The following is a 26,819-nucleotide window of genomic DNA, read 5'->3' as shown; positions in this document are numbered from 1 at the left end:
CAGTGCACGTATGCGACTTGAAACGTTACGTGTCACGGGAGGAGCATGGGGACGACTATCAGTCCCCCTCCGAGCCGCAGCCGGCGGCTGAGAACGCTCGAAACCGAGTGAAGAGCCCTGAGCCGCGGTACTTCTTGCGAAACAGGCGGAGACAACTCTGCATGTTGGATAAGCAAAAGGGAAATAGGTGCCGCCGGGACGGCTTGGAGAGGAGACCGCCTCCTCACGGCGAGCCCACACCCACATTACGTTGTCGTTGTCGCAGCCCCACCACCACCGGCAAACATCGCCATGGATGCCTGACTGGAGGTCGACTGGTACATCCCACCACCACTTCCACGCTACCCCATCGCCTCACCGCCCAGCCTCCACACAAGAGGCCCGAAGACCAATGCCAACCTAACTGGGAGAGCCAGCTGCCTGGGGGCCGCAGCCACCAGGACGTGCCAGGGTTGTGTGGACACCCCGATGGCCTATGCTCCCTCAAGGCCAGGGCGCAGTACGCTGAAAACCCCGAGCCCCGCCAGACCGGAGGAGCCCAAACCATGCTGGAGAGGGCGCCTGGAATGAAACGCTTCGCTGACTCGCTCCTCTCAATCACCACCAACGACCAGAGAGGCGGGGCCCAAGGAGACGCGGTCCGAACCACGGGGCTGCAGGAGCAGGCCAGACCTACCGCAGCAGTGACAGCGGAGGCGACGACTGGGGAAGCCATGACGCAAGGTGGCACGGCAGCGAAGACCGCAACGAGGCCGGTGGTGGCTACTTCGGAGGCAGCGGCGACGCCAGTGGGGGCACCGGCGACACCCACGGCAGAGGGCCGTTTGCAGGAGGGCACGGACCTGGACCGATCCGTCCTAGCCTTTCTCGATGAGGAATAACAAAATATTACCTCATGGTGCAGTCTCTGTCGTCCGAGGGCTTTCTTAAGGGGAGGAGGATGTGGGAGAGCACGCGCGCCCATTTCCTTTCCTTAAGGCAGGCGCGATCGGGAACTGACAGCGGGAGCGAAGGAACCACTAGGAGAGGAGCACAGTCGCCCTTTCCGGACAACCCCTTCTTTCCCGCTACTCCTCGCGCTAATCCTCGCATCCCGGCTCGCGGGAAAGGGAACTCGCCCTGCGAGGGAATCAACCCTCGCGGTGGGGAGGGACACGGGAGGTGAACAAAACTGCCGACCAGGCAGGGAGACGGTCTCTCATGCCCTGCTGACCTACGAAGGAACATCTCACCGCCCCGAGACCCGCGAGCCGATCATCGACCGAAGGTGTAAGCCATACCCTTTGTTTTTCTACGAGAGCGGACTATCCCTCTACGCGACATTTACGCGTTATTGCTAACGTAGCAATAAAGTGTTGTTTGTTGTGCTAGCCTGTTGCCTTATTCGCCCGAACCCGTCGTAGCTGCGATGACGCGCGCTACGGGAAGGGGACGTTGACACGGTACGACTATTTGCGGCTGGGACCGGAGCTAGGCTTCTGCACCAGCCGTGCGTAGAGCGGACCCCCTCAAAGAGAAAATGGAGCTGGGCAGGTCATGTCACAAGAAAGATAACCAATGGTTAGTTTGAGCAATGGAACGGATGTCAAGAGAAGTGAAGCGTGTCCAAAGACTGCAAAGGGTTCGATGGAGCGACGAAATTAAGAAATTTTAAGGCATAAAGTGGCATAAGCTCAGGCAGGACAGGTTGAGTTGGAGATTATTGGGAGAGGCCTTGGTCTGTAGTGGACATAAGATAGGCTGCCTATGATGATGAGGACGATGATGTAATGTTTCTTTTCTTACCTATCCGCAGCGTCTTGCTCAGTGTCAAGCCGGGAGGCAGCCAAGAGGCTGAGGACGCAGCGCCTGTAGAAGACCAAATCTCCACTGGCCACGCCATCCAAGGCATCCACAAACTCCATGATCAGCAAGACGCTGATCCAGTCTCGCTGGCCTGCTGCGCCACTCAGGGCCTCCCAGACCACATTGGGTCTTGAGGAGCCCCGAAGAGCCATGGCGGTCCATGCAGCGTGGCTCTGTGGAGTTGACAGCTGCATCCAGAGTCCGTAGACATGCGCTAATAAGTTGTCCAGAGGGAGACCTCGATACTTGACGCCATCTTCCAGCTGTGGACTCCTGGGAGCCTGCACGTACAGTTAAACCTCAACACAGCAATAGTACAGCAAAGCAAATCTAGAATTTGTTGGGCAATGCATTATTCCAATGAATAATCTGGTGGCAAAATGGCACCATAAATCACCACAAGATGACTGTAAAAGTCAAGTGATAGCTTCCACAAAGACCTTCCGAGACATGCTGCAAGCACCACTAGCCAAATGAATGAGCATTTATAGTACATTTCCCTGCCTCCATACATACATTGTGTACAAAATGACACACATTGTGGTTTATTTGCTGTTTGTGCTAAAATTTTTAAAGTTATGCCATTTTAAAATTCCTTTAATATCACCTTCAGTCATGCAAAGCCAGCACTGAATGTATCCACTTTATTTTTTGTTATTTGCGCTGTCATGTGCAGCTCTTATAAAAATATGTTTTCGCCCCAACTGGCCATTTTTGTTCTCAGCAAAAGTGGCAACAACAGTAGGATAAGACCTGATGCTCAGCAGCAGAACATCACAGCCATCGCATCATTGAGCAGGTGGGCATGGAGTAAGAAGGAGCAACTACAGTGTTAACCATTTGCAGTCCATTGTCGGGTCCCTCCCGACAGCGCAACACAGCCACAGCGGTCCGTGGTTGGGCACTGCTCGACAAGTTCTTTCGTGGTTGATTCATGCGTGCATTTTCTCATTGCATCATGCACCATCTCTAAACGAGTAAGTAAACTTCTTTTACTCGAGCTTCGATTTCTTTAGTTTCGGACCCGAATGAATGGAGGGTGGGTAAAGGTTTCGTACTGCAAAGGGTCAATTCCATAAGCAATAAGTGCTTACCTTTGGAAGCATGAACTTGAGCAGCCGAACAAGCAGAGGACAATGGTTCTCAAGGTAGCTGAGCACGTGGGATGGAACCTTGGCACCAATGGTTAAAGATTCGTCACCGGATTCCAGTGAGGATACCAGCGGCAGTGAACCATCCAGGACCACACCAAACATGCCGTCTTCCTTCTGATATTCAACAACAAACTCGTCTGGAACAACTGTAGGAAGGAACCAAAATGAGGTTAATCCCATTTTCAGCATCCTAGCCATTTCAGCACAAGCACAGTCTTCCAGCAAAATTCTGTTCACAATATCAAAGTCAAAATCAACCCTGTTCGTGTAAACTGCAAAACAAAGGCCGTATAATCAGCTGCGGCCATATCATCAGCTGGCTTGATGATATGGTCACAAGTTTAACAATCTTGTCACATCACCTAGGTAGTTTTCAGCCATACTTTATGGTGCTTCCCTACTTTGGGCCAAATTCTGTGGCTCCAATAGACCACTGGTCATCTGCATTGCACATGACCAGTGGTCATGCCCACTATGACCAGTGCAGCTCTATTTGTACCACTCAGTCTAAACTAGAAAATTAGATAGACCCGTTTGCCAAACTCGACATCAGTCAACTCAGAGGACTGCATAGCTTTATACGTAAAAGGTAGGGGTGTGCGAATATTCGAAAGTTTCGAATATTCGTCGAATAATACATTCGAAATATTCGTATTCGATTCGGAAATCGTGTATTCGAAGAGTTTTGAATATTCGCTAACATCGAATATTCGAAAAATTCGAATATGTGATTCGATTATCATGCATAAAATAACTAGTCTTCCACATTTCTGCTGCGTTCGTATAGCTAAAAACGTTGCCGAGAGGAGCGATAAACATCGTAAGTACACGGAGGCACGATATCTGCCTGCGACGAGCACCTCAATACGTATGATTTATTGCTGGTGCATCTCCGACGTGCAGCGCTGTTGGCGATCATGTAACCATGCATTCTCAATATTATGCGTCCATAACGTGCCGCACTACCACTCGTTCACTATGCGGGACCACTTCTGAAGAAAGACAGTGACCCATGTGACTGGTGGCGGACTGTAGGCACCTCCAGGAACCCCAGTCTGGCAAAGCTTTGCCCCATGTACCTCCCTATACCAGCCACTTCCAAGCGAGCGTGCCTTTTCAGTAGCATGGGGGGGGAGGTGTCTCTGTTAGAAGGGAATCATGTGGAGCAACTCATATTTCGTTCATGATAACATCTAGTCACAACTTTCATTGTGCCGTGATATTTGCTTGCGTTGTGATGTGCATTGTGCTAGCCTGGACATCGTGTTCTGGAGATAGCAGCGTATGCTATGTTGCCAGTCAGACTGTTAATGTTTTTTTTTTTTTCAAATAGCTACATGTTAAATAAAATATTGTTACTGTGGAGGCAATTTTCATTTGATATTCGATATTCGATTCGATATTCGTATTTGATTCGTATTCGAAAAATTTGATATTCACACACCCCTAGTAAAAGGATATTCAACAAGGGATCACATCTATGTTGTCAATCAGGTGAGCTAGAAGTGCACGGGATATATAATCAACCTCTGCAGTCAACATGATTTAACCTTCTCTGTAAAGCGCAATAATTTTTAAACAGTCTGGTTCAGCAGTTGCCTAACTCTCACTAGTTCGGCAGCTGACTAATATGGTAGTATGGTGAGAGTACAGTACCCCTAAATACTTCAATTGAGGAATTTAGGGGTACCATACATAAAAAGTAAGTAAATTAAATAAATAAGAATAAACAGACAAATACTGGCCCATATATATTTCACCATTGAGCTGAGGCTCCATACGTTGTCTGGTTATAAAAGTACAATTTCTCACCCCACAAGAGAAGCACACTTACTTTGCTGCAAGGAGCTCCTCAGTTCTTCACAGCTTTCATCGAGTTGCATGTCAGTAGTCAAGAAAAAGTGCATTTGCCATGGGAAAATGATCTGAAACAGGGTGAGAAAAAAATGCTAGTTTCACTGCAATGGTAAATCAGTGAATGCGATCGCGACAAATTGGAATGTTATACGAAGTAAAGCTAGCAGCCTTAGGCGAATGCATAAAGGACCTTGTGAGTGTTGCTCTAACACGACTCGAAGGCGAAAGCCACCTTCTAGGCTTGTGCGAATATTCGAGCACTTCGAATATTCATATGAATATTACAGAATTCGAATTCCCTTAGATTCGAATTTAAATTATCGGAAATTTCAAAGTATTTGAAATTAACGAATAGGTGTACATTAGTCCACATGTAACCCCCCTGTAAAGGTGGTTTCACTGCAGTGGAGGAGTGCTATACCGTGAATACACTTTTCCAAGAAAAATCCGCGCTGCCACAAAGCCCCACTTCAAGGTTAAATTAACATATTACCCTCACATTGATTCATCATTTTTTTTTATTTAAAAGCTCGTTATACTGGCTTATATGCTCTAAGCATAGTAAATTTTAAAATGTAACATATTTTAGTGATTATCACTTGCATTCTACCGAAAGTCAAATCCTGCTACTATTAAAAGTTGTTTCCACTTCCTTTGAACCAAAAAGAATGACATTTGCACATGCCTTGTTTCAATTTTGAAAAAATATTGTGCAGGTCAGTTGGGTCATGACAAATGCGCTCATTTTTCTTCATAATTTGTGACATATATCATTCGAATCCGATTCGAAATTATTAGACCAAATCACTATTTGCTTTGAATTCTCTTCGTACCTAACATTTACCATTCGCACAAGCCATCCACCTTCTACTTCTTAGTCGATGCATTGATCCTCCCCCTCCCTCCCTCTCTCCCTCCCATAGCATAAGCATAAGATGGCTCGCACGTGACTTAAGAAACGCAGCGTCCCACCGTACTGGTGCTCCAACATGGAGGCTACAGGATGATGTCAGTGTATCATATTCAGTGCTGGAACACTGCCGGCGTGCATGTGAGAAATTACAGCAGAACCACCGCAAGCTTCAACATCAGTGAGATGCGAGTGAGACACTGCTGGCGTGTGTGTGACCACTTACAGCATAACAACCGCGCTCACGAATAAAATGTGTGGCCAAATGCTACGCATGACTATAACAAATAAAAAAAGCTGAAAAATTACCATTCTGACTCCCTGCCTAGTCATGGCTTTGATGCGTGCCATACATCTGTCCACTGCTGCCTGCAGCTGGCTTTCTATGGTCTCCGGATAGATTACCTGGAAAAATAACATGAAAATTGTCAGCAAGATATGCTTCTTCTTTTTTTCTCTCTGTCAGTTTTTTTTGCTGCGATCCACCTAATCTTCGAAACAAAATGTACACCAACCATTAAATTGTGCTGAAGAAAGCAGCAAGTGTCTTCGGAAGTATAGCTCTCCAAGCTTTTAAAAACAATTAGGAAGTGTTGACTATACAACTGTAAGCAATGAGTCATGTAGTGCCTGTCTACTGTCCAGACTCGATTGGTTCCTGTATTGTTCACCGCACAAGTGCCATAAGAGTTGAAGGGGCCCTTGTGTAGCACATATGTTATACCATGAATACTAGTGTACAATTTTGCTCATGCCTTTTAATAAAACATGCTTTTGTTGCACCTAATTGTAAGTATAAACAAACTTTATAATGATTATTTCAAAATTTGCATTTGATTTAAGATCAGCAGTCATTTGCTGTCCTAAACAGAGTTAGGAATTTTGTGAGTGCGAGAGAGGTTTTGCAGTTGTCCAATCAATTTTTGTAGATGTACAACCGAAATGCACGTTACCAACTAACCTCAATCTTGGGGTCAGAAATGTGGCCTTGAACCAGAGCAAAAACAGCTTTGGGATGGAAGTGGGGTGCGAACTCTTTCTTCACAGGTGGCTCCTGAGAGGCTGGAAGAGGGAGAGAGATGAACACCTGAATTTTAAAAAACTGAATGTTGCAAAAGAAATTTTAAAAACTTGTGACAAGAGAGAACACCATCCTTGTTTCGGAACCTTTCCACACCCCTGCACATGCATGTCCTTGGTAACTGCCCAAGTAGTGCATAATCTTTTGTAGTAATTACAAGTTTGTACTGGGTTGTGGGCAATTTTTCTATACCAACTCTGTAATGCCCAGTGTATAACATTTATTGCACTGAATAAACTGCCTCAAAAAGAGATTAAAGCAAGTAAGTAAAGCTTCATGGGCAAACCAATTGTTGCATTTTTAATATGACAACATAACAAAGTTCCAGTGATAGTTACACATTTCATCAAATTGGTGACTAATGAAATCATTTCTATACTAATTATGTTATGTTTCAAATAACATTTCATACTTTTCTGTTTAAATACACTCTCATTAAACAGAAGAAATGGTGAGCATTTTGTTACAAAATTTTTCTACAAACAGAACTGTTTGCAGATATTACAGAGTAAAAAAAGTTCAGAATTAGCTTTAAATGTTTTAAATGTTTTTGAAAGGGTATTTGGGCCATTGCCTCGTGCTCATAGGACTTTCTAAAAAACAGAAGGTTCAACAACAATAAAGAGTTGCCCCGCACTGCCATCAACAGACTGACAATCGAGTGATTGTTTTAACAACACAGAGCAACACAAGGGCTGCAAAAGATGCAATAACAGAAGGCTCCAGATTAACTTTCACATTCAACATTTGCAGTTGTTTAAGTGCACCCAACATTCCATGCACAAGCATTTCTACAACATGCTCTATATTAGGAATGCAGCTGAGGATTGAACCCAAGGCCTTATACTCAGCGTCGGAATGGTATAGCCCCTGGGAATCTCAAGTAGGTCTGTCCACTGGGAGATATGCCAGATGCCACATAACAGATGTGATTTGATCTTTTTTTTTTAATTGTTACGAAACACCATGAAAAGTCAAGCGTGCACTCTATAGTTCAGCACAATTTAAATTTTAGTGATAAAAGAAAGCTATATTGAAGAATAGATGTGCTATAATTACAAAACTCACTCAGCATTTCCAAAAGAGGATCGCAGCCGTCTCCAGAGACAACATCCATTTGATGGTCACGGAAGAGAACCCTCCTTTTGATGTAAAACAACCTGCAGAATGGAATCAATAACACCACGAAAAACATCCCAAAATTCTCAGTGCCAAGCAACATAGAGAGTTGACCGCCTCCAGAACACTGCATGTGTGTGCAGTGTTCTATGACCTACTGCTGCACATAGAACAGCACCAGATGATTATATTAAATGTTTCAAAAGCACCAAGAAGCAGTGCATGTCTATAACAATGTTCTTTTTCCTTTTATTTGATCGGTTATCCACAAGCCCACATGAAGAAAATGTACTAATAGGTAAGCATAACAGGGTAGCAAATTGGGTGAATTGGAAAATACTAATAAAGGCCAGCCCAAACAGAACAAAGAGAACACAGTCGTCTTCTCCTTTTCTCATACTGTTTTCTGGGCTGGCCATCATGAGCAATAAGCATAAGCATGCAGTCCTCCATAATGCAGGCACAGTGTCACAGAGGTGGCATCCCCTGGTATGTCATGCTTGAGTTTAGCTTCACCTTGTACTTCACATAAAACGAGATTAGAGAGAGCTTCCATACTAATGGGGCTGCTTTGCCCGTTCTAATCCCATGCCAGTCACTTCCCCAAAGAGATAAGACAAAAAAGTAAAAAATAAAGGCTATGATGTTGCCACCATAGACACTTACGAGACAATGCCTAGCTGCCCAACACTGTAAGCCACTAGCCTTTCCTGCAGTGCCCTCTGGTGCAGGTGAGGGGAGGTGATGGGCACAAACCGTATCTCCACCAGTTCCTTCAAGACATGGCAACACACAGCAAGTAAACAACGTGTCCCAACATCAACTTTAAGAAAACCATTACAAAAGAAGGTGAAGCGTGCAAACACAGACACAAGAGACGAGAGCAGGATAACACAAACACCGACTACCAACTGCGGCGGGAAAAAAAAGTAGACACAAAAACTTTGCGCATGCACAGGTGCACATGCACAGGTACACAAGCACAGCTACGCAAAGACCCCCTGTCAACACGAGAGATAACAGTTCAAACATTTAATTTCTTCTTTACTTAAATGCATCAAAGGCTGGCTCATGCATGTGCTTCACTGCTATCAAAATGAGAGGGGTCTCAACCATTAGATGCCTTTCCTAAATCTTGTGCCTGTATAGCACAGAGCATTCATCCAATTTCGGCGTGCATTTACACTCTCAACAGCATTAAGAAAGATTAGATGGTGAGCCTCCGGTTGACAACCTCTTACGTTCCATTAATGTTTCATTGACACAGTGGCCCACATGGTGTACATAGAAGTGGCACCTTGAGATCCCCGCACTAAACACCGTTACGGCATAGATTTTGACGCTGTCTACTAGGTCCTACATAGTCCCTAATCAGGAAGAACAACATACATTGTCCTCTGAGGGGGTCATAGACTTAACATACAGAGTTTCAAGAAATTTCGTTGAGTCAATGTTGCCAAAATACGAGAAATACACTATGAAATCCATGACGTCACGTGCGGAGATTTTAGTGAGAAATTTATAAGTGAAACGTGGACCTTGATTTTCTCCTCTATAAATAAACCTATGATGGTGAAATTAACAACATTAGAGTCCTCATAGTACAATTTATCAATCTAAACCGACTCATTGTTTCACTTTAGTGTCCCTTTAACACCAAGAGTAAAATGTCCTTTCACTGCATGTAATTTAATTTCAAATAAAGCCAAATATGGAGAAAATACTAAGTGACCGAGATAAACGCCTTTTGTGATGAAAGCTTGCCATACTCACATCTTCTGAGACATTTGCAGCCTGGAGAATGGCAGTGTGAAGCGTCAACAAGTTGGCGAGATTAATGAAGAACGCAAGCTGACCCACACCCCTGTGCAGCTGAGAGAGGTCAACGTGTGCAAGCGAAGCACAACCTTTGGCCCACGAGGCAAAAGCTTCACTCTGTCCAAGGGCTCTGGCACCATTTAATGTGACCACAGCATCACTCCTTTCCATGTGCGCTGTTGAAGAAAAGCAAGAGGAAAAAATGAGCCCCTGAAAAGTTGCTCCTCCGAAACATCACAGTTGACTTTAATTAACCCAACACCAATGAGAAGTACAGCAATCACTGATTGAAATGCGAGAAATTAGGGCTAAGCAATGCACATACCATATTTTCTTGCATATAACCTGCACAAAAAACAGAAAAAATGTACTTAAAAATTGGGGGTGCGGGTTACATGCAGGGGTTATACTCATATGTTTTTCCTCTTTTGTAGAGGTACAAGTTAGGGTTGCGGGTTATATGCAGGGGCGGGTTATATTGAAGAAAATATGGTACTTTCGTTTCCCCCGTCTTCGGTTCATGCCATATCAACGTAATTAAGGTGATTAGGTAAGTGTCAACTGTAGTAGGCACAGTATGGAAATGCTGAAACGGAACTGAAAGCCACTACAAGAAGCCATACAGAAATGACAACATAATAAGCCTTTAGATAGTACAACAAAATATTCAGCATTCTTGAAACATGCGCTGTTTTTTAGACAAAACCAAGAAGGAAAGAAAGAAATCAGCGAGGCTAACCTTCCATCAACTTGACGAGGCCCTTCAAGAGGCACTTGACGACGTAATTTGGATGCCTGGAGGAATCGGTTGCGGCACTTTCACCACAGTCATTGAGCACTCTGGGAGAATCTAGAAAAGAGGCATCGGCATAATGAACTGTGAAAATGTGGGCTGAAGAGGCACAAGGTAAATAGTAATAAATGTGAGACAATGGCAAGCATGTGTAAACCGAACAAAAGTTCTTTAATATGTGAGAGTTGGTTCCCTGTTGCAGCATAGGAGGCAAGGATGCCAGTAATGGACACCATCCATGCATGTCCAGCTGAGTTTTATTGCACTATTTCGTTTTCGTTGGAAGTTTTTTACCTCACGGTTTCAAACTATGACAGGACTTTTATTTTTTTTGAAGCAGGATTCACACGAGGTTGCTTTGTTTAAGCAGCACACTGAGCAAAGGCTTTACTTTTTTGTTAAAACCTGGTACATTACGTGTTTAAATAACCATCACCAATAAAAGCAGCAAATTAACTGTGTGCTTATCAAAAGGAGCAAAATGCCATGAACATAGCTACATTATGAAATTAGCAGCTTTATAACATTTCATAATTAGAAACAAAATACGGTGATTTTTAGAAAGACATATGCAATATGAAATCAATGGTTAGACCAGGGGTTCTCAAACTGGGTTCTGCGAAACCCAGGGGTTCCATGAAGGGCATTCTAGGGTGCCGTGAGCGGTCACAATCAATATCACCTGCTCCTGTTATGCCCCCATTAACATCCAATTTAATGATTTTGACAAGAAAATTTGCATGGCATTTTGCATTTAACGAAGCCTTCACAAGCCACATTCGCACATCAAGAATGCATGATTAATGCACAAGGGGAACCATGCAGCAGCACAAGGGGAACTTGAGACTCGTAGTTATTGCGCACACCATCAATACTTGTGCAATTTGCGGACCTGTGGTGACAGTGTGCATGGAGCACTAGCAATTCATGCTCATGAGCCCAGTTCGTAACACATATGCAACACATACATATTTTAACATGTAGGCTATGACACATGGCAACGTAATTTTTCGGTGGCATATTGGCCCCCTTTTGGTAGCTCCTGGCGCACTCGTGGCAATGAAGGAAAGAAAAAAGCACTTATTTTGTGCAATAGCTCCACTTATACTCTTACTTGTTTAAATTATTACAGTGAAACCTCGTTAATACGTACCTGCCGGGAACGTGGCATAACTACACATTAAATGGTAGCACGCATTAACCACCAAGTACAAATTTTCATTTCCTGACGAGCGCCATCACTGTCAACAAAGAAACAGACACAGTGCCACAGCAAATATTGCCTAAAGTACCCACCACAAAGCCTTTTCTTTATTTCTGCCAAAGCGCAGAAAAGATTTTTGGCCCTCTCGCACAGAACCATCCAATAGCGCGTTGCCGACACCAAAAAGCATTTAGAAACTATTACAGGGTCCGGGATATGCACTGACTGACATAACGACAGAACGGACAATATTGAATTTCCACGATACATGTGTGTGCGTCTGTACCGCGATCTGCTACTAGGCGAAAACTGGCACAGTTTCATTGAAACGCGGTACGACCACGTGGAGCTAATTGTCTCCCGGCTAGTTGTGTGCAGTGTATCGCTTACTTGGCTCACTGTCAATGCTGGGCCGCTTGCTGTACTGCACATGCGCATTTGCCATAGGAGTGTTCTTCGTTACCATTTCGCTCCAGACTGTGCACAGACGCAGCGAGTAGCTTGTTGGATTAATGCAACGATGACGAACTTCCTGCAAGCAATGCGCATTTGGGTTGCTGCCTAATAAAAGCGTACAGTATGGTTACAACAGTACAAAGCTTGCTGTACTGTATGCATGCGTTTAGCATGATAGCGTCAATGCAGGAGGTTTCTTGGCGCCGCGACCCGCAACGCTCAACTCCACAACAGCGAGCTGCTTTCGTTTTTACAAAGAGGTGCGTGCTTGAACACAGTGCGCGCCAACAAAGTGGCAGCGATCAACGGCCAAGGGCGTTCAGGCTGTCGCCTACTAAAAGCATTCAGTAGGCTTAAAGTAGCGCTACGCCACACGTGTGCCCGAGCAGATAGCTGAAGATACTTATTATGATAAAATTGTCGGAGATAGGCCATACTGGCGCATTCGTTGGTGGCCGCCACCTCGCCTTCGTTCTTTTCAGATGCTTACCCTCAAAGGCATCGCCGCAATCACGCGGAAGTCGAAATCATTGATCACCCAATCTCCGCACTTTTCGAAAAGACGGAAGACCTTTTGCAGCACATTGTGGCGTCGGCAAGTACAGGAGCATAGTAAACTTTTATGGCAAAAAGTTGTCGTGGGGTATGCACTAACCGGTAGGCATAGCACGAACAACTATGGCTTAAGCGGTCAGCAAAAGCATTAGGCTCTATGAGACTCGTTTGGGGATTCATCACAACTACGCTTTAACCGTTAGTATGTTTAAAGCGGGTACATACTAACGAGGTTTGACTGTATTAAGATTAGAAAATTTTTAAAGCAGGAGATTCGTGAAGAAAAAAAGCCCAATAAAACAGGTCATTCTATGTTAGCTTGTAAAGGTATTGCACAGCCCCTTTATAAGGCTTCAACTGCTATCACTGTGAAATAAACAGTACCCATCGAAAACTGTGTTTCCGATTTGTGTGCACTCTTTAGAAGAACATGAGGACAGCACTCGTGGGCAAGAACATTGGCCAGGCTTAGCTTCATCTGGTGCGCCAGGGTTTCCAGACGTGACGGAGCAACTTCTTCACGCAGGACAAGCCGTGCGAGCAGCTTTGACGGACTCTGGCTGAGTACCCAGAAGTAGCTGTCATCGGACATCCGTGCCACTGGGAATTACAAAACATGAAGCCTTGTGCATTTATTATCAATAATAATATTATTATTATTCAAAATACACCCAAAGGCCCTCATTACAAAGACATTATGGTGGAGGGGCGCGTCAGCATTGGTTACTCATTATACATCATAACAAAATTAAGGGGGGACACTGCTCTTAAAATTTTTTTCTCATTTCTTGATCGATTTTGATGATACTTGGTGAGTTTATGTATATTTTTGTGCTGATTTCAAATATGCAATTATTGTTCTAGTATAACTGGTAGTTTTTAAAATACAATATATTTCATGTGCCTTTTGGGGAGGACGATTTTTTTTTTAACAGAGAGAGTTACAAAGTAAATCAGCATATCACAATAACCTGTAATCAGAACTGAGTGCAACGAAACAAAAACTGATGTTCTAAGCCCATTAGAACAAAAGTTATGGTATGTTAAACATTCGCGAAGGAAATTGCAGCTTGAAATTGACGCACTCGTGAATGTTTAACATAATGTAACTTTTGTTCTAATGGGCTTAGAAAATCTATTTTTGTTTCATTGCACTCAGTTCTGATTACAGATTATTGTGGTTCGCTGATTTACTTTGTAACTCTCTTTGTTAAAAAAAAATCTGCCTCCCCAAAAGGCACATGAAATTTCGTATTTTAGGAACCACTGGCTTTACTAGAAAAGTAATTGTATATTTGAAATCAGCGCACAAATATACATAAACTCATGAAGTATCATCAAAATCGATCAAGAAATGAGAAAAAAATTTTAAGAGCAGTGTCCCCCCTTAAGGACACAATAATATAAATGAACGAAAGAAGGGGAATTTTAAGGGCTCGTCTTTCCTTATTACACACAGCATTAATGAAAACTAATAGCCCCCCCCCCCCTTTGTGCACACACCTATGATTAAGGCTAACACGTAATGCTCGAAAGAGCAGTGCTGGTGAGCTACGTATAATGAAAGATATTCAGAGCTAAAGTTTAAACGGAAGCACAGAGAAAGACATGATAAGATGGGCGCTGTCCCATCAGCGCCCGTCCCGTCATGTCTTTCTGTAGGCTTATGTTTAAACTGTAGTGCTGAATATCTTTCAAAAAGAAAAATATGCATCACCAACTAGCCCCACAACGTGTTTTGTTATATGCATATAATGAGTTGCAGAAAAAGGCTGTCGTGTAACTCACTTTTGGTCTTTGATTGCTGCGAGGCTTCACGAATGGCCTTGTGGAGTTGTCGAGCGTGGGCGTAGACGGAACGCAGGAAGTCGAACTTCACGGCAGGCAGGAACGTCAGGTCGGCTCTCTGCTCCGAAACTGTGGCCTTGCTCAGTTCGAGGAAGGAACGATGAAGCTCCACGCGCGACTCCTCATCACCGGAGGATGATGAATTTGAAGACAGCAAACTGGGCATGTGGAGATCCAACAGGCTGCGTACCTAAGGAGAGGAGCTGTTTTTACTTGACAGGTGATGTCAAAGAACAAAACACACTGACAAAAAAAATCTTGCCCGTCTTCAGGCTACAGCACGTCTTCGTGCTACAGCTAAGCGCGTGTGACGCATTATGGCATCCTATTATTCCACAATTATTTATAAACATCCACATCAACTTCCTTCTGCCTACCAATCCTGCTGGTGCTTGTTGTGGGCTCAATTTCAGTAACAGAAGCTAAATTATAATGGGGGACAATGTGCAAAAATCTTCATGCATGATAAAGAACCACAATGGTCAAAATAAATCTGGTGTGCTCCACTGCAGAATTCTTCTTAACGAGATAGTGGTTCTGACAAGTAAAACATCAGAATTAAATTTTAAACGCTTAACAACCTTGACCTAACAATGCTGCCTTCTACTGCTCGTGGTTTTATACGTTATAATGTCTCTACACAACAGTTATCATAATGACGTTTTTTTATTGCAATGAGGATTTGCAATAAAGCACAATGTTTCATGTTTAATATGTGTGTACTACAAGGCTTAATTCTGTATGAATTGAAGCAGTTATCGCACATCACTGTCAGTAGAAAGAGGACAATACAACTACAGTCGAACATGGATATATCGAACCCACGTATGTCGAATTTTCGGCTATATCGAACTCGTAAATTCTCCCCTTGAAAATCCTATGTAAAAATATAGAAATTCGCACGTTTATATCGAACGGTATTTTTACCTGCCATCGGATATATCGAACACCGCGCGAGCTGGAAGGCGCGCTTTGGCACTCGCCGCGCCCCGCGACCTTCGCGGCACCGCACCTCCACCGACACCTGATACGCTCGAAAAACGTGAGGGCAAGAGGGCTCAGACTGTACTCCTGTTGGGTGCATTCTCCAACTTGCAGAACGGCTTTTTTTTCTTCTCTCTCTCTCTTTCTCATACTTTCTTCGCAATATGACGCGGAGAAGGTATGACGACCGTCGGGGGGGGGGGGGTACTGCGATAGCAATTATATGGACACTGTCAGCGGAATTTTGCAGTCGCCGTTGACCTGTACAGAGTCCAAACCGTTAAAATCGCTTACGCATCGTCTGTTACACGTGCGAGTAAAAGCGCGCTAGCACTAGGGACCAACGCGGTTGAAGCAGAGATGAAACGACCCGGCCGTCACCGTCGCGCAAAGGGCACATGCAATAACATTGCTCTGCGTGCGAGGCCTGTCGTCGCTTGCTTATCAGTAGAGCTGTGCGAATAGCAAAATTTTGGGTGCGAAGCGAATTCGAATAATAAAGATTGAGTGCGAATCGAATCGAATAATTTCGAATAATTTTCGAATATTTCTCAAACATTTTTCGAATAATTCGAAGTGAAATTACAGAAAAAGTTGCAGAGAATCCCTAAGTATGTTCTTGTGAGATAGCAACATGAAAGTGTTTCTTTTCGCTAGGTTGATGAAGCGCTGGTGGGGTCATATTTCATAGTTGTCTTTCTTATCAAGAATGACACAATGTAGAGGCCGAATGGTATTTATGTACATGATTTGGTGCAACCAAAGTGTTGCCGACAACACTTTACACGTGATAGGCAGAGATGACATTTCCTCAGCCTCTCCTTCTCTTTCAACTTCTGTGGAAGGCCAACTGATGTGGCGGACAAGGGTGTGCTCCCTTCAAGTCCGGAGCTCCAAATCTGCATCGTAGACGTCGATATATAAGAACATCTGAAATTTTGGATGCTAAAAAGCTTCGGCGTCCGATTTTTCGGACTTCCTGCCCAAATTTCAGGTCCAAACCAGCATTAATTGAGCCCCCAACTCTGCCACATCTTTCATCTCCATGTTGGAACCAGCGTTTTCTTGAGTTAATACATTTGCGACCGTAGCGGAGCTTGAAAGGCAGCTTTGCCGGAATACCGGGGTGTGATGAGGTGAAGCATATTGAAAATCTAGGGACCACTTCCAAACTGACGTTGACTGTCTCCTGGCTAAGTTCGACCGTAACGGATCTTGAAAGGCAGCTTTGCCGCAATACGAGGGTGTGAGGAGGTGAAGCATATTGAAAATCTAGGGACCACTTTCAATCAGACGTTGACTCTCTCTTGCCTAAGTTCGACCGTAACGGAGCTTGAAAGGCAGCTTTGCCGCAATACGGGGGTGTGATGAGGTGAAGCATATTGAAAATCTAGGGATTACTTCCAACCGGACTTTGTCTCTTGGCTAAGTTCGACCGTGACTCTCTCTTGCCTAAGTTCGACCGTAACGGAGCTTGAAAGGCAGCTTTGCCGCAATACGGGGGTGTGATGAGGTGAAGCATATTGAAAATCTAGGGACCACTTCCAACTGGACTTTGTCTCTTGGCTAAGTTCGACCGAAACGAAGCTTGAAAGGCCGCTTTGCCGCAATACGAGAGTGTAATGAGGTGAAGCATATTGAAAATCTGAAGGGGTCACTTTCAACCGGACGTTGACTGCATTTGTCTTTGAGAAGTTCGAATAGTTCGAATAGTAAAATTTCAGTGCGAATCGAATCGAATAGCAAACACTATTCGAAAAATATTCGAAATTTCGAATATTCGCACACCCCTACTTATCAGTTATTTCGTCGGGCAAGGGACCATAAGGGGCCCCGTTGAGACGGGGACGGTCGTGAGCGCTGGCGAACACACTATTTCGACAGACATCGGTAACGGCTACCCTTTTAAGTGCTGGGCTATAACACAAAATTTTGAAGGCGAGATAACTTGTGGGATAGATTTGTGTGTACCCAAACACATCATCTACGAAATATTAACGGCTGATATAACGTATAACATACTTAGGATCAATTTTTAAATTGCGTGTAGCGCATCTGTACGCGAAACATCCCACCTCGCGTCACGACATCAAACAACAGCCACCTGCATCACGAGCTTGTGTTGGCGCCACAATTCTTGCGAGCGCTCTCTCCTAGCGAAAACAGAGCGCACCCTTTTTATGTACTTATACGTACGCATCACAGGCAAGATGCGGCTGCAGTGTTATGACACGTTTGCATTGGCAGCACTGGGGCACAAAGTGCACAGCTACTTCATGCGCAATGAAACTTAGTTGAACCTTTCTACCATCATTAAAAAAAAAGAAGAAGAATCCTTTCTACTATGTGGCCAGACAACTTTGCTAATGTGGCCAGACAAAGCACTGGACGCGCGGGGCAAAACTGGATTTCCGGGAGATTTTCCTATGACCCGTACAACCGGGAGGAACGTTCAAAATCCGGGAGTCTCCCGGGTAATCCGGGAGACTTGGCAGGTATGAAAAGAAGAAAAAAAAAAGCAGTGTGAAAAATATAAACTTTCATTACCCAAAATCAGGCGCCACAGAAGCGCAACATTTTGTGAAGGTGTTACACTGAGAAACATAATGTTCCGAAAACTTTCATTACCCAAAATCAGGTGCCACAGAAGCGCAACATCTTGTGAGGGTGTTACACTGAGAAAGATAATGTTCCGACATTATAGAGAACCAAACTGCAAGAAGCCAGAAGAGAACAAGAATATGAAAGCCACCGATACCTTACTGTACAGGGATTCTATCTGACGCCACGCTGCTCGCTGCTTATGCAGTTTCTCCGCATCAAACTCATCCACAAATCCAACAAGCAACGTCTTGAGCGACGTCTCTTCGTCTTTTGAGCAGCACCCTACGGCACCGACGATGCCGTCATCTTCATTGGCTTCCTGAAGAAACCGTCGCAATGCTTCCAACGTAGTTGTCAGGCGAGGAACTCGGCCGTGCAAGTTTCCCGACACCTCAGTTTCACGCTTGCTGACTGCGAGCGCCAGCAAACGCTCTGCAACATCACGTGGAACATCGGCGGTGAGCGCCAAATCCGCCACAGCAGCAACGTGAGGTCCACCGCTGCCGTATTCCTCCGCAAAGTTACGAGCAGCCGTGTTTCCGCTAGCAATGTTTAAATGGCCATTTTCGATGATCAATCCCTCGGAGCTGGTGCTGAATGAGCTGGACCTGTTGAACAAAAGAAGGGGAATTTAAGGGCTTGTTTTTCTTCGTTAGACAAAACCTTAATGAAAACCAACAGACAACAAAGCCAAGGTAGATATAGCGGAAAGTTATTTGTAGTCCTTTAACAGTATTGTAGTCATTATGATATCAATGTGATGTGATGGTGGATGAAAAGACAACTTACCACTGGCAGGGACAGAACCTGCAATCTTAGAATAATTCGTCTAATGCTCTACCAATTGAGCTACATAGGTGGTCGTCCTCCCGTCTACTTTATCGGGTATTTCTGTGCATATAAACCCAAGTGTTAGTCAGTGCCGCTTGTAGCCATGATGACTAGAGTGGAACACTCTTTCTTGCCAGCTGGCGTCACATAGCACGTGATCATTTTGCGAGCTGGCAGCTGACCAACAAGGCATCGCATACTACCTGAAGGTATCGAGTCGGCTGGAATGAAACCCTTACTATGAATGAACGAAAGAAGGGGACCTGTTGCGCATTAGGAGCTCCGCTTCGGGTATGGTGGGCACTCCGTCGGAGCAGAGGAGACGATCGACCAGAGCCGTGGCCATCGTGAGGTGCAGGCCTTCCCGTGCAGCCTGACCAATGAGGGAAGTGGAAGCAGATGAAGTGGAGTATGTGGAGCGGTTGGCCGGAGTGGAGATATTGGTGAGGTTCCCAGTGACCTCCTCCAAGTGACGGCTGAACTGAAGTTCCTGAGCATCGTGAGTTCCCTCAAGGTTAAGAACCTGTTGGAAAGATGTTGAAGAGGCACCATTACTCCATGCTTGTTACAGGGTTCGTACAGGTTTCGAAGGCCAAAAGGTACAGTCATGAGCAATATGAAAGGGAACACTGAAATTGTCTTCAAGTGACCATAGTCGCAAACACAGTTGCCAAGCGCAAGAAAATTCGTAACATTAAAAACTACTGCACCTGCGTCCGTAGTGAATGCACCAGGATATCAATGTGCATCTGTTGAGCAATTATTAATATGCATTTTTCTTCTTTTTTTTTCACTTTTATCAAGTGCTGTACCCTGTCGTTTTACCGCCGATGGGCGGCTGGGGCTTTGTCAAGCCATCACTGGACAGCTTTCTCCCGGCCACCTTTTTTCACCGTAAATGTTTTTGTTTTTGGTGAAAATAAAGTTCTTTGATTGACTGATTGATATTCAAGCAAAATGGTATCTCTTGCAAATGAATACATCACATCGGAATCATCACATCACCAGTAATCGCTACTGAAACACAAACTCCGTATTCTTTTTCATATCGCTCTCGATTGTGCACCCTCAGCCTTTCTAATTCGATTTCTTCAATTTGTCTTTGATCAGACCATTGATGGGCAAAAGCACACACGTCGGCAGCACATTGTACAAGAGAAGCCTGTACTTGCTATCGCAGTTCGTGTCATTTTAAGTTTTTAAAATTTCATACTTCACACATAAGGTTTCCAAATGGAACATGCTTCCCATCAACATTACTTGCGAAGTGGTGCAAGCATTTCTTGCACATTTACACATAAACCATAATGTCTCTGTACTGCCTCTCCCAAATCACTATGATGGATGTTCTTTTGTGTGTCGTGCTTTTCTGCAGCAACAGAGTATCGATTGTCCAGGTTTCTTGTTTGTGTGAATTCAAAATGCCCACTTTTGCATAAAGCCTGAGAACGAGGCTGGTAGTACTTGGTGAAGCAAAGTTTTGAAAACAGGGCCCTTAAATATTTAGAAATTTTCAATGTTTTTCTAATGAGACTGTATACACATATAGCCGTTGCACGAATTGGAAAGGCATAAGTGAAGGCCTTTTCTTAATCTTGCTGATTTTCCTTTTTTTTTTACCTGAACCACTTGGGCAGCCTTCTCGTAATTTCCACGCCAAAGGCAGTGTTTCAGCAATGCTTCAAAGCTGGCCAGCATCTTTTCAATAATGGTGCAGTCACCACGCTGCAACACAAGCGAAGATCGGCGCCGTCGTTTCTTGGGCTTCCGTCCAGTTTTACGTTGTACTGGACTACCTGCAGGAAGAGCGAGTGCAATCAGGCATGGCAGTGCTAAAGCTACGGTGGTTCTGTTTCCCATAATTTTTATTTGCTTCTTTAGAAGCCAAAGTCTAGTTAGACATGGTATTTTAAGATTTTTTTTAATGCTTGACTGATTTTGATGAAACTTGCTGTGTTTATGTATATTTGTGCAATGATTTCTAATGGTCAATCATTTTTTTAGAACAATATGCATTAAAATATTGAAAATTTAGCATGTTTTTCTTTGGAGCAAGATTTTTCCTAAACAGAGAGATTTGCAAAGTTTCACAAGATTCACAATAATCTGGAATGATAACTGTACACAGTAAAACAAGAATGGGTGTTCTAAACCAATCTGAATCAAAGTTATGGTATGTTGAACATCCATGAGCAAATTTGCCTTAATCCTTTAACTGCTGCCGGAAAAGACAGTGCTCCGCATTGGAAGCATTTCTGTAGCATGCAATGCAATTGAAAAGCATCTTTGCTAAAACTGTGAGCATCTTAACCATTTGACAATAGGCACCAGCAAAAGTTTCAGCTTATTGTCTCGGTCTCTCTTTGTGGCAGCCGTAAAACTTCATTATATTGAGGTAGTATATTGTAGCATTCTATGGGCATGAAGTTTTAAAAAGTAAAATACTTCATTATACCAAGAATTTCATTCAACTGAAGTTTTGTTATTTCAAGGCTTAACTGTACATAGCGATTACATGAGTACCAGAGGTAAGTATGAGCACTAGCAGCTGGCGACACACCTTCGGGGCTTTCCTTGATGATGTCGAGGGGACTAACGTGCGACACAGGTGGGTCTGCTTCTGGTAATGGCTCCGAAGATGTGACCAGTTCATATCGCCACTGGGCTTCAACCACGTGTTTGCGCAGCTGGTCCAACCGAGACGGAAGCTCCTCCCAGCTGACCGAGGACGACACAGGCGGCTCCTGAGGCAGCGAGTCTCCACCACCTGAAGCCTGGCAGGCCAAAGTTGAACTCGCCTAAGTTCATAGTTTAATTTCAACTCTGGCATACTAGATAATTTGTCGTCCGTGCAAAAGAACGAGGAATGTACCCAATGATACCTTGACCAACCTCATCAAAGTTGCCTACTGGCAATGTGACATGAAATAGTATGAAAAATTGTTGAAAAGGAAATGTCACTATACTTCGTTTCATGCATAAGATGCAACACTATGAAAGCTAGCGAGATTTCTTGCAGTAGATGTGTTTGCACCAAGAAACAGTCCAATAATTTTACCACCCGTAATGTGATTTTTTGTTTTTAGACTGAGTAATAAATGAAGACGCTTTGTGCCTTAGAAATAAACAAACCCCGTTATTTATACAGTTGTTAATAGGCTGTTCTGCATCACTTAACATCTTTTTGTTTACGCATTGCGGCCTCCGCAATTAGTTCCAGTAGTGTGAAGCCGGAATCAATCGCAGAGGCCACGTTTACAACAACGAAATCCAAGAGCGAGACACACGAACTTACACATTTCGAATGACCGAACTACTTGCATAGCTTCCACAGCAATGCACCTGATGTTTGAAATGGAGTACAGAACAGGGAATGTCACTAGAGCAGTATGCTGTCTGAAGGAAGTGACTGTGCCTCTTACCATGGCTTTTCTCTGAGCTGACCGGTTGAAAAGTTCGGCCTGCGTGGCCAGGACAGCTGTGGACAGAGAGGCCAGCATGCTGGGCACCAGGAAAGGAGGGCACAAGAAGCCCACCAAGCCCGTAGCCATCCGATTGGCTGCGTTGCTGCTAGCCGTGCTGCCTTTGCCCGAAAGCGAGTCGCTCGTCTCCTTGACAACGCTGCTCGATGCCGACACTGAAGGGTAAAAAAATGAGGAAGATGAAGAGCGCAGATTGCGGTAACCATAGTAGTCTTATTTTTGTGTCCCAAAGACAGACACAGCCTGGCTACAGTTGTTGTCATGGCACCTCTCCCATATTTTGAAATAAAACTCACAAGGCCTTTTATGCATTTGCCTAAGACGACTCGAAAGCAAAAACCATCTCCTTTTTCTTCTCAGTCTATGTAATGATAATCATGAACCTCTGAACACTTTCAGACCCGACATGGTTTTGCACTGCCTCCAGGATTGGGGGCATTGCAAGCTTTTTGCACGTTACCTGGTTTCGCACTGTCTCAGCGATCGGGCCGCTTTTGACTAAGTGACAATGTCATGTGATGATGTCATCATATGAGGTCACGTATGTGACACCACAGCGACATCACAATTTTTGACAATCTGGGACATCATGATGACGTCACATGGTGATGTCATCACATGATGATTTTTTGCGTCACTCGTGTTGACACCAATGGCGCCGGCAGTTTGTACACACGTTCTCTGGAATGCTTTATAGAAATTCAGAAACAGCAGTTTTTCTGTGGCTTTATAGCAACACAGTTAAAGTCAGCATATTGGAATAAATCTGAGTCCTTATGCCATACCCTGAATGCATGCAGACATACGTCCTGCTGAACAGTTAAGTGAAAACGTGGTCCTGCCATTAAGTTACAATGCAGGCAATAAAAACAAGATCTGCAAAGCCTTTGGCGCTTCATATGCTTTTCCTTTTCTCCTATTAAAATGTAAAAAAAGAAAACAGTTCAGAGAGTGTTCAACGAGAGAAAATTTCTAGAACCCCGCAACAACTAAATTTAACAGCCTTTTGTTCTTGTAAAGCTTTCTAGGGCAGAATGCAGAGTGCCCACGGAATGAAACGCAACATCAAAACTTTTAGTACAACACCTAGTATGGGCAATTGCTCGAGATAATCGCATCACGCCTTTATGAATCTGGCCGCTAAACGTAATGTTTGTTCTGATGTAAGTGTTTGAGTCGAAAATATGCCGATATGACACGAACTGGCAGAAACGAAAGTGCATGCATTAATTAGCCCTAAATTTTCATGTTTCAATCTTCAGCACTGTACTTTGCTGGAAAAATGATCCTTTATAAAAATGAATAAGCAAACAAACCATAGACGCTAGCTGCTTGATTCTCGGTGTTGTTTTTACAAATGTCACCGTCTGATTCGGTGTCATGTGCATCTGGAGTCACTGACACCTCCAACGGTGACTGACTTGAATGATGCTCGTCACTTCTGGCATCATCTTCTGCGTCGGTGGCATCTTCGTCATCACTTGCATCTCTTCGTAAATTGACATGGGTCACAAAGAGAAGTGAGAAGGTGTTCTCGAGAACTTCCAAACGAAATGTCAACGGGTGTAACTGTCCAACCTCTTCCTCAAAATGCCCCAGCTCGTCGAGGACAACGTGCTTATGTACCTGTAAGGAAGACAGGAAAGATATGATGTGAGGCATGCACTAATAGTATACACAGTACAGCTTGTAAAAACAACAAAAAACGCCAGGCCTGTGTGAAACATGTAGCACAGCTACAGCGAAAGCTCGAGGTGCAGCCTTTCTTGAGCCCTTTGTAAACTACTCTCTTGGTGTGAATACGACAAGTACAATCACAAAGTACCCAGCCCACTACGCCATAAATCATCAAAATTTTTCAAAGTAGGGAGGTACCCACTATGCCATTAATCATCATTCTACGAAGAAGCGAGGTACCCACTAAGGATTTCTAACGCATTATGCGCAATTTGTTGTTGTTGTGGCTCATGACGATGAAGAATTGTGACTGAGCCCTTTGTAGTGAGTGAGAAGCTTTAAAGGGGCCCTTCAACACTTTTTCGGCATGGTCAGAAAATGCTGCCGATTGGCAGTCGAGGCTCCCGAGAACATGCGGGTCAAACATTCTAATGCAGCACGCGGCTTAGGATTTACAATAAATTCGCAAGGTCAGCTAAAAAGCACTTCCTCTTCTCTCGACAAAAAATTATGCTTACGGCGTCCCAGGCAGGTTCCACGCCATTGGCTGATTTGAACATGGTGCGCTCGGTAGTTACAGTGGCCGCCGCGAGAGGTTGCCCCTTGCACGCGCGATTGCACTGAAAGTATGTCACACGTTTGAAGAAAAAGAAAAAGAAAATGTGCTGAAGGTCAGCAGGCGGTGCGCGTGACGTACCTTCTTCCTCCGTGCCATCCCCCCTGCTTAGCTTCCAGCGCTTTCGTCGCGGCGAGAGAAGAGAGAAAGCAATTACAGTGTGTAACAAATCTTTGTAACTCCGCCCATACTGGACGGATTCTAAAAATTTTTGCTGCGTTCGATTCGAGAGGCACCAAGCTCCTTTAGTGAAGCCATTGCATGGCTACTTGAAAAAGTGTTGCAGGGCCCCTTTAAACCACCACTCATTATGCAATTCGCATTGTGTGACGCATGAAGTTGCTTTACTTTTTTACCAGGCTATATTACATCTGTTAACAAGATTTCTTGCCCGACATGACGCCTGTCTAGGGTCTCTTTGTGAAGGAGTTTCACGCACCGGCGTGGCTCTTGTGTAGAATACTCCACTGCCATGCAGAGCACCCTGGTTCAAATCCCACTCGATTCTGGATATTGTCTTTTAATTGTGCGTGGTAGTGGTTACAGACAGCAGCGGCGGTGGCGGACAACTGTGCCACCAAAATCGCCTGTTGTGATCTCATAACAGCTTTCACTGTAAAAGTGCAACTTACTGGCCCAAATCCATACATGGCGACAGCATCGGCAAGAGAATCGCACTGCCTCAAGACAAGGTCATCTGGAAGATCCTCTTGCAGTTGCTCTTGTTCCCGAAGCTTGGCAACACTGCATCCCAAATGGTGTAGCACAATGGCCGAATGCATGGCGTTCATTGCATGCTGCATGGCTAGGTATCCTCGGTAGAGGGCGCAGTCTCTGCTACGAGCAGGGCTGGAGTGGTACGTGACATCTACGCTTTCACCGGCAACAAGGCACTGCCCACTCAGGAGGCGAAACGTGCAACTTCGATCCAACTCTCCAAGGCCCAAGGTCTTGTGAAGCACTCGCAGCACGGACTGGTGCTGAAGCATTCCAAAGATTGTGCGGTGCCTGGCTTTGACATCAGCCATAGATGTCAAAGAAGTCTTTCTTTTCCTGTGGATTCAAAATATGAAAACAACGTTTCTTCGCAAGTTTCTGTTGCCTCAGTAATACAGCAAACCTCTAGATACCCCAGTCACATCTGACATAAAAATAGCCATTACGTTCAACATTTGTTACAGGTGTAAATGCCAGTATTACTGAAACAAATTGTGAATTTACAATCGGTTCTACAGGAAATAAATGCAACCTTAAACAACCTATGACATCAAACTTGTAATGCCCAATGTTTGTCTCATTCAATTTTTCGGCATTCATAAGTACTTCTGACCAAGTATCAATGGCAAGTGTTGCCTTGTACAAGCCTCAATAGGGTTTTAAAAACAGAGTGAGCGGTTCTCAAGCTACAGCACCTCAAACTACAGCTGTGAATACAGAAAACTTTTTACATAAAATAAGTTAAATAACTAAACCAAATGCAAGCACGCATATGTGCAGAGGTCAAGCTCTTATACAATAGCCTGTACTCTACAGAGGGCCACTTCATTTTAACTGTAGCATAGGCATGGGAGGTTAAGAAAGGACAAATATTATTTAAGGCAAAGTCAGCTGTACCTCTGCAGCGAGATGATCCATTCCGTCACAAACAGGCGATACCGCATTTCCATGAGGAAGCTGTGAGTTTCCTGACTGCTCCATGTTGTGGTCTGCGTTCAACGAATTGGTCAACATAGAGAAAACGGAAAGACCACGGGGTTAGTGGTTTTGTTTTATTTCTTGGAGGAAATGTACCAAGTTCATCAAAAAAATAGAGAAAGCCATGAAAAAAAGTGCTATGTTACGCTTTCCTTTCCCTTTTACTTTGACTGTTAAAAGAAATACTTGCCGACATTTCTTAGCTGTAACAAGGCAAAGAATTCGAAACTGAAAACAACGAGAATTATATTCTTATGTTTTACATGGCAAAGCCAGAATATGACTTTGAG

At 44.2% G+C, this 26,819-nt stretch overlaps 1 protein-coding gene across 1 annotated transcript in view; it reads right to left on the bottom strand.

Moving 5' to 3' along the window:
• LOC119373516 (zinc finger FYVE domain-containing protein 26) overlaps positions 1-26,819 on the bottom strand; it is a 78,285-nt gene that overhangs the window by 48,393 nt on the left and 3,073 nt on the right. Inside the window, exons 3-21 of the mRNA XM_037643567.2 lie at positions 26,449-26,540; positions 25,467-25,887; positions 23,858-24,167; positions 22,482-22,696; positions 21,620-21,833; positions 20,680-20,855; positions 19,323-19,582; positions 18,383-18,836; positions 14,581-14,830; positions 13,177-13,392; positions 10,524-10,634; positions 9,740-9,960; positions 8,633-8,739; positions 7,916-8,007; positions 6,728-6,828; positions 6,076-6,171; positions 4,834-4,924; positions 2,940-3,145; positions 1,786-2,126 (exon numbers count right to left, since the gene is read on the bottom strand). Coding sequence (XP_037499495.2) covers positions 1,786-2,126; positions 2,940-3,145; positions 4,834-4,924; positions 6,076-6,171; positions 6,728-6,828; positions 7,916-8,007; positions 8,633-8,739; positions 9,740-9,960; positions 10,524-10,634; positions 13,177-13,392; positions 14,581-14,830; positions 18,383-18,836; positions 19,323-19,582; positions 20,680-20,855; positions 21,620-21,833; positions 22,482-22,696; positions 23,858-24,167; positions 25,467-25,887; positions 26,449-26,501 — 3,935 coding nt within the window. The 5' untranslated portion in view covers positions 26,502-26,540. The remainder of the gene's footprint in view (positions 1-1,785; positions 2,127-2,939; positions 3,146-4,833; positions 4,925-6,075; positions 6,172-6,727; positions 6,829-7,915; positions 8,008-8,632; positions 8,740-9,739; positions 9,961-10,523; positions 10,635-13,176; positions 13,393-14,580; positions 14,831-18,382; positions 18,837-19,322; positions 19,583-20,679; positions 20,856-21,619; positions 21,834-22,481; positions 22,697-23,857; positions 24,168-25,466; positions 25,888-26,448; positions 26,541-26,819) is intronic.

The sequence above is a fragment of the Rhipicephalus sanguineus genome, chromosome 11, assembly GCF_013339695.2.
Source record: "Rhipicephalus sanguineus isolate Rsan-2018 chromosome 11, BIME_Rsan_1.4, whole genome shotgun sequence".
Lineage (NCBI taxonomy): Eukaryota > Metazoa > Arthropoda > Arachnida > Ixodida > Ixodidae > Rhipicephalus > Rhipicephalus sanguineus.
This window is presented reverse-complemented; position numbering and strand designations above follow the sequence as displayed.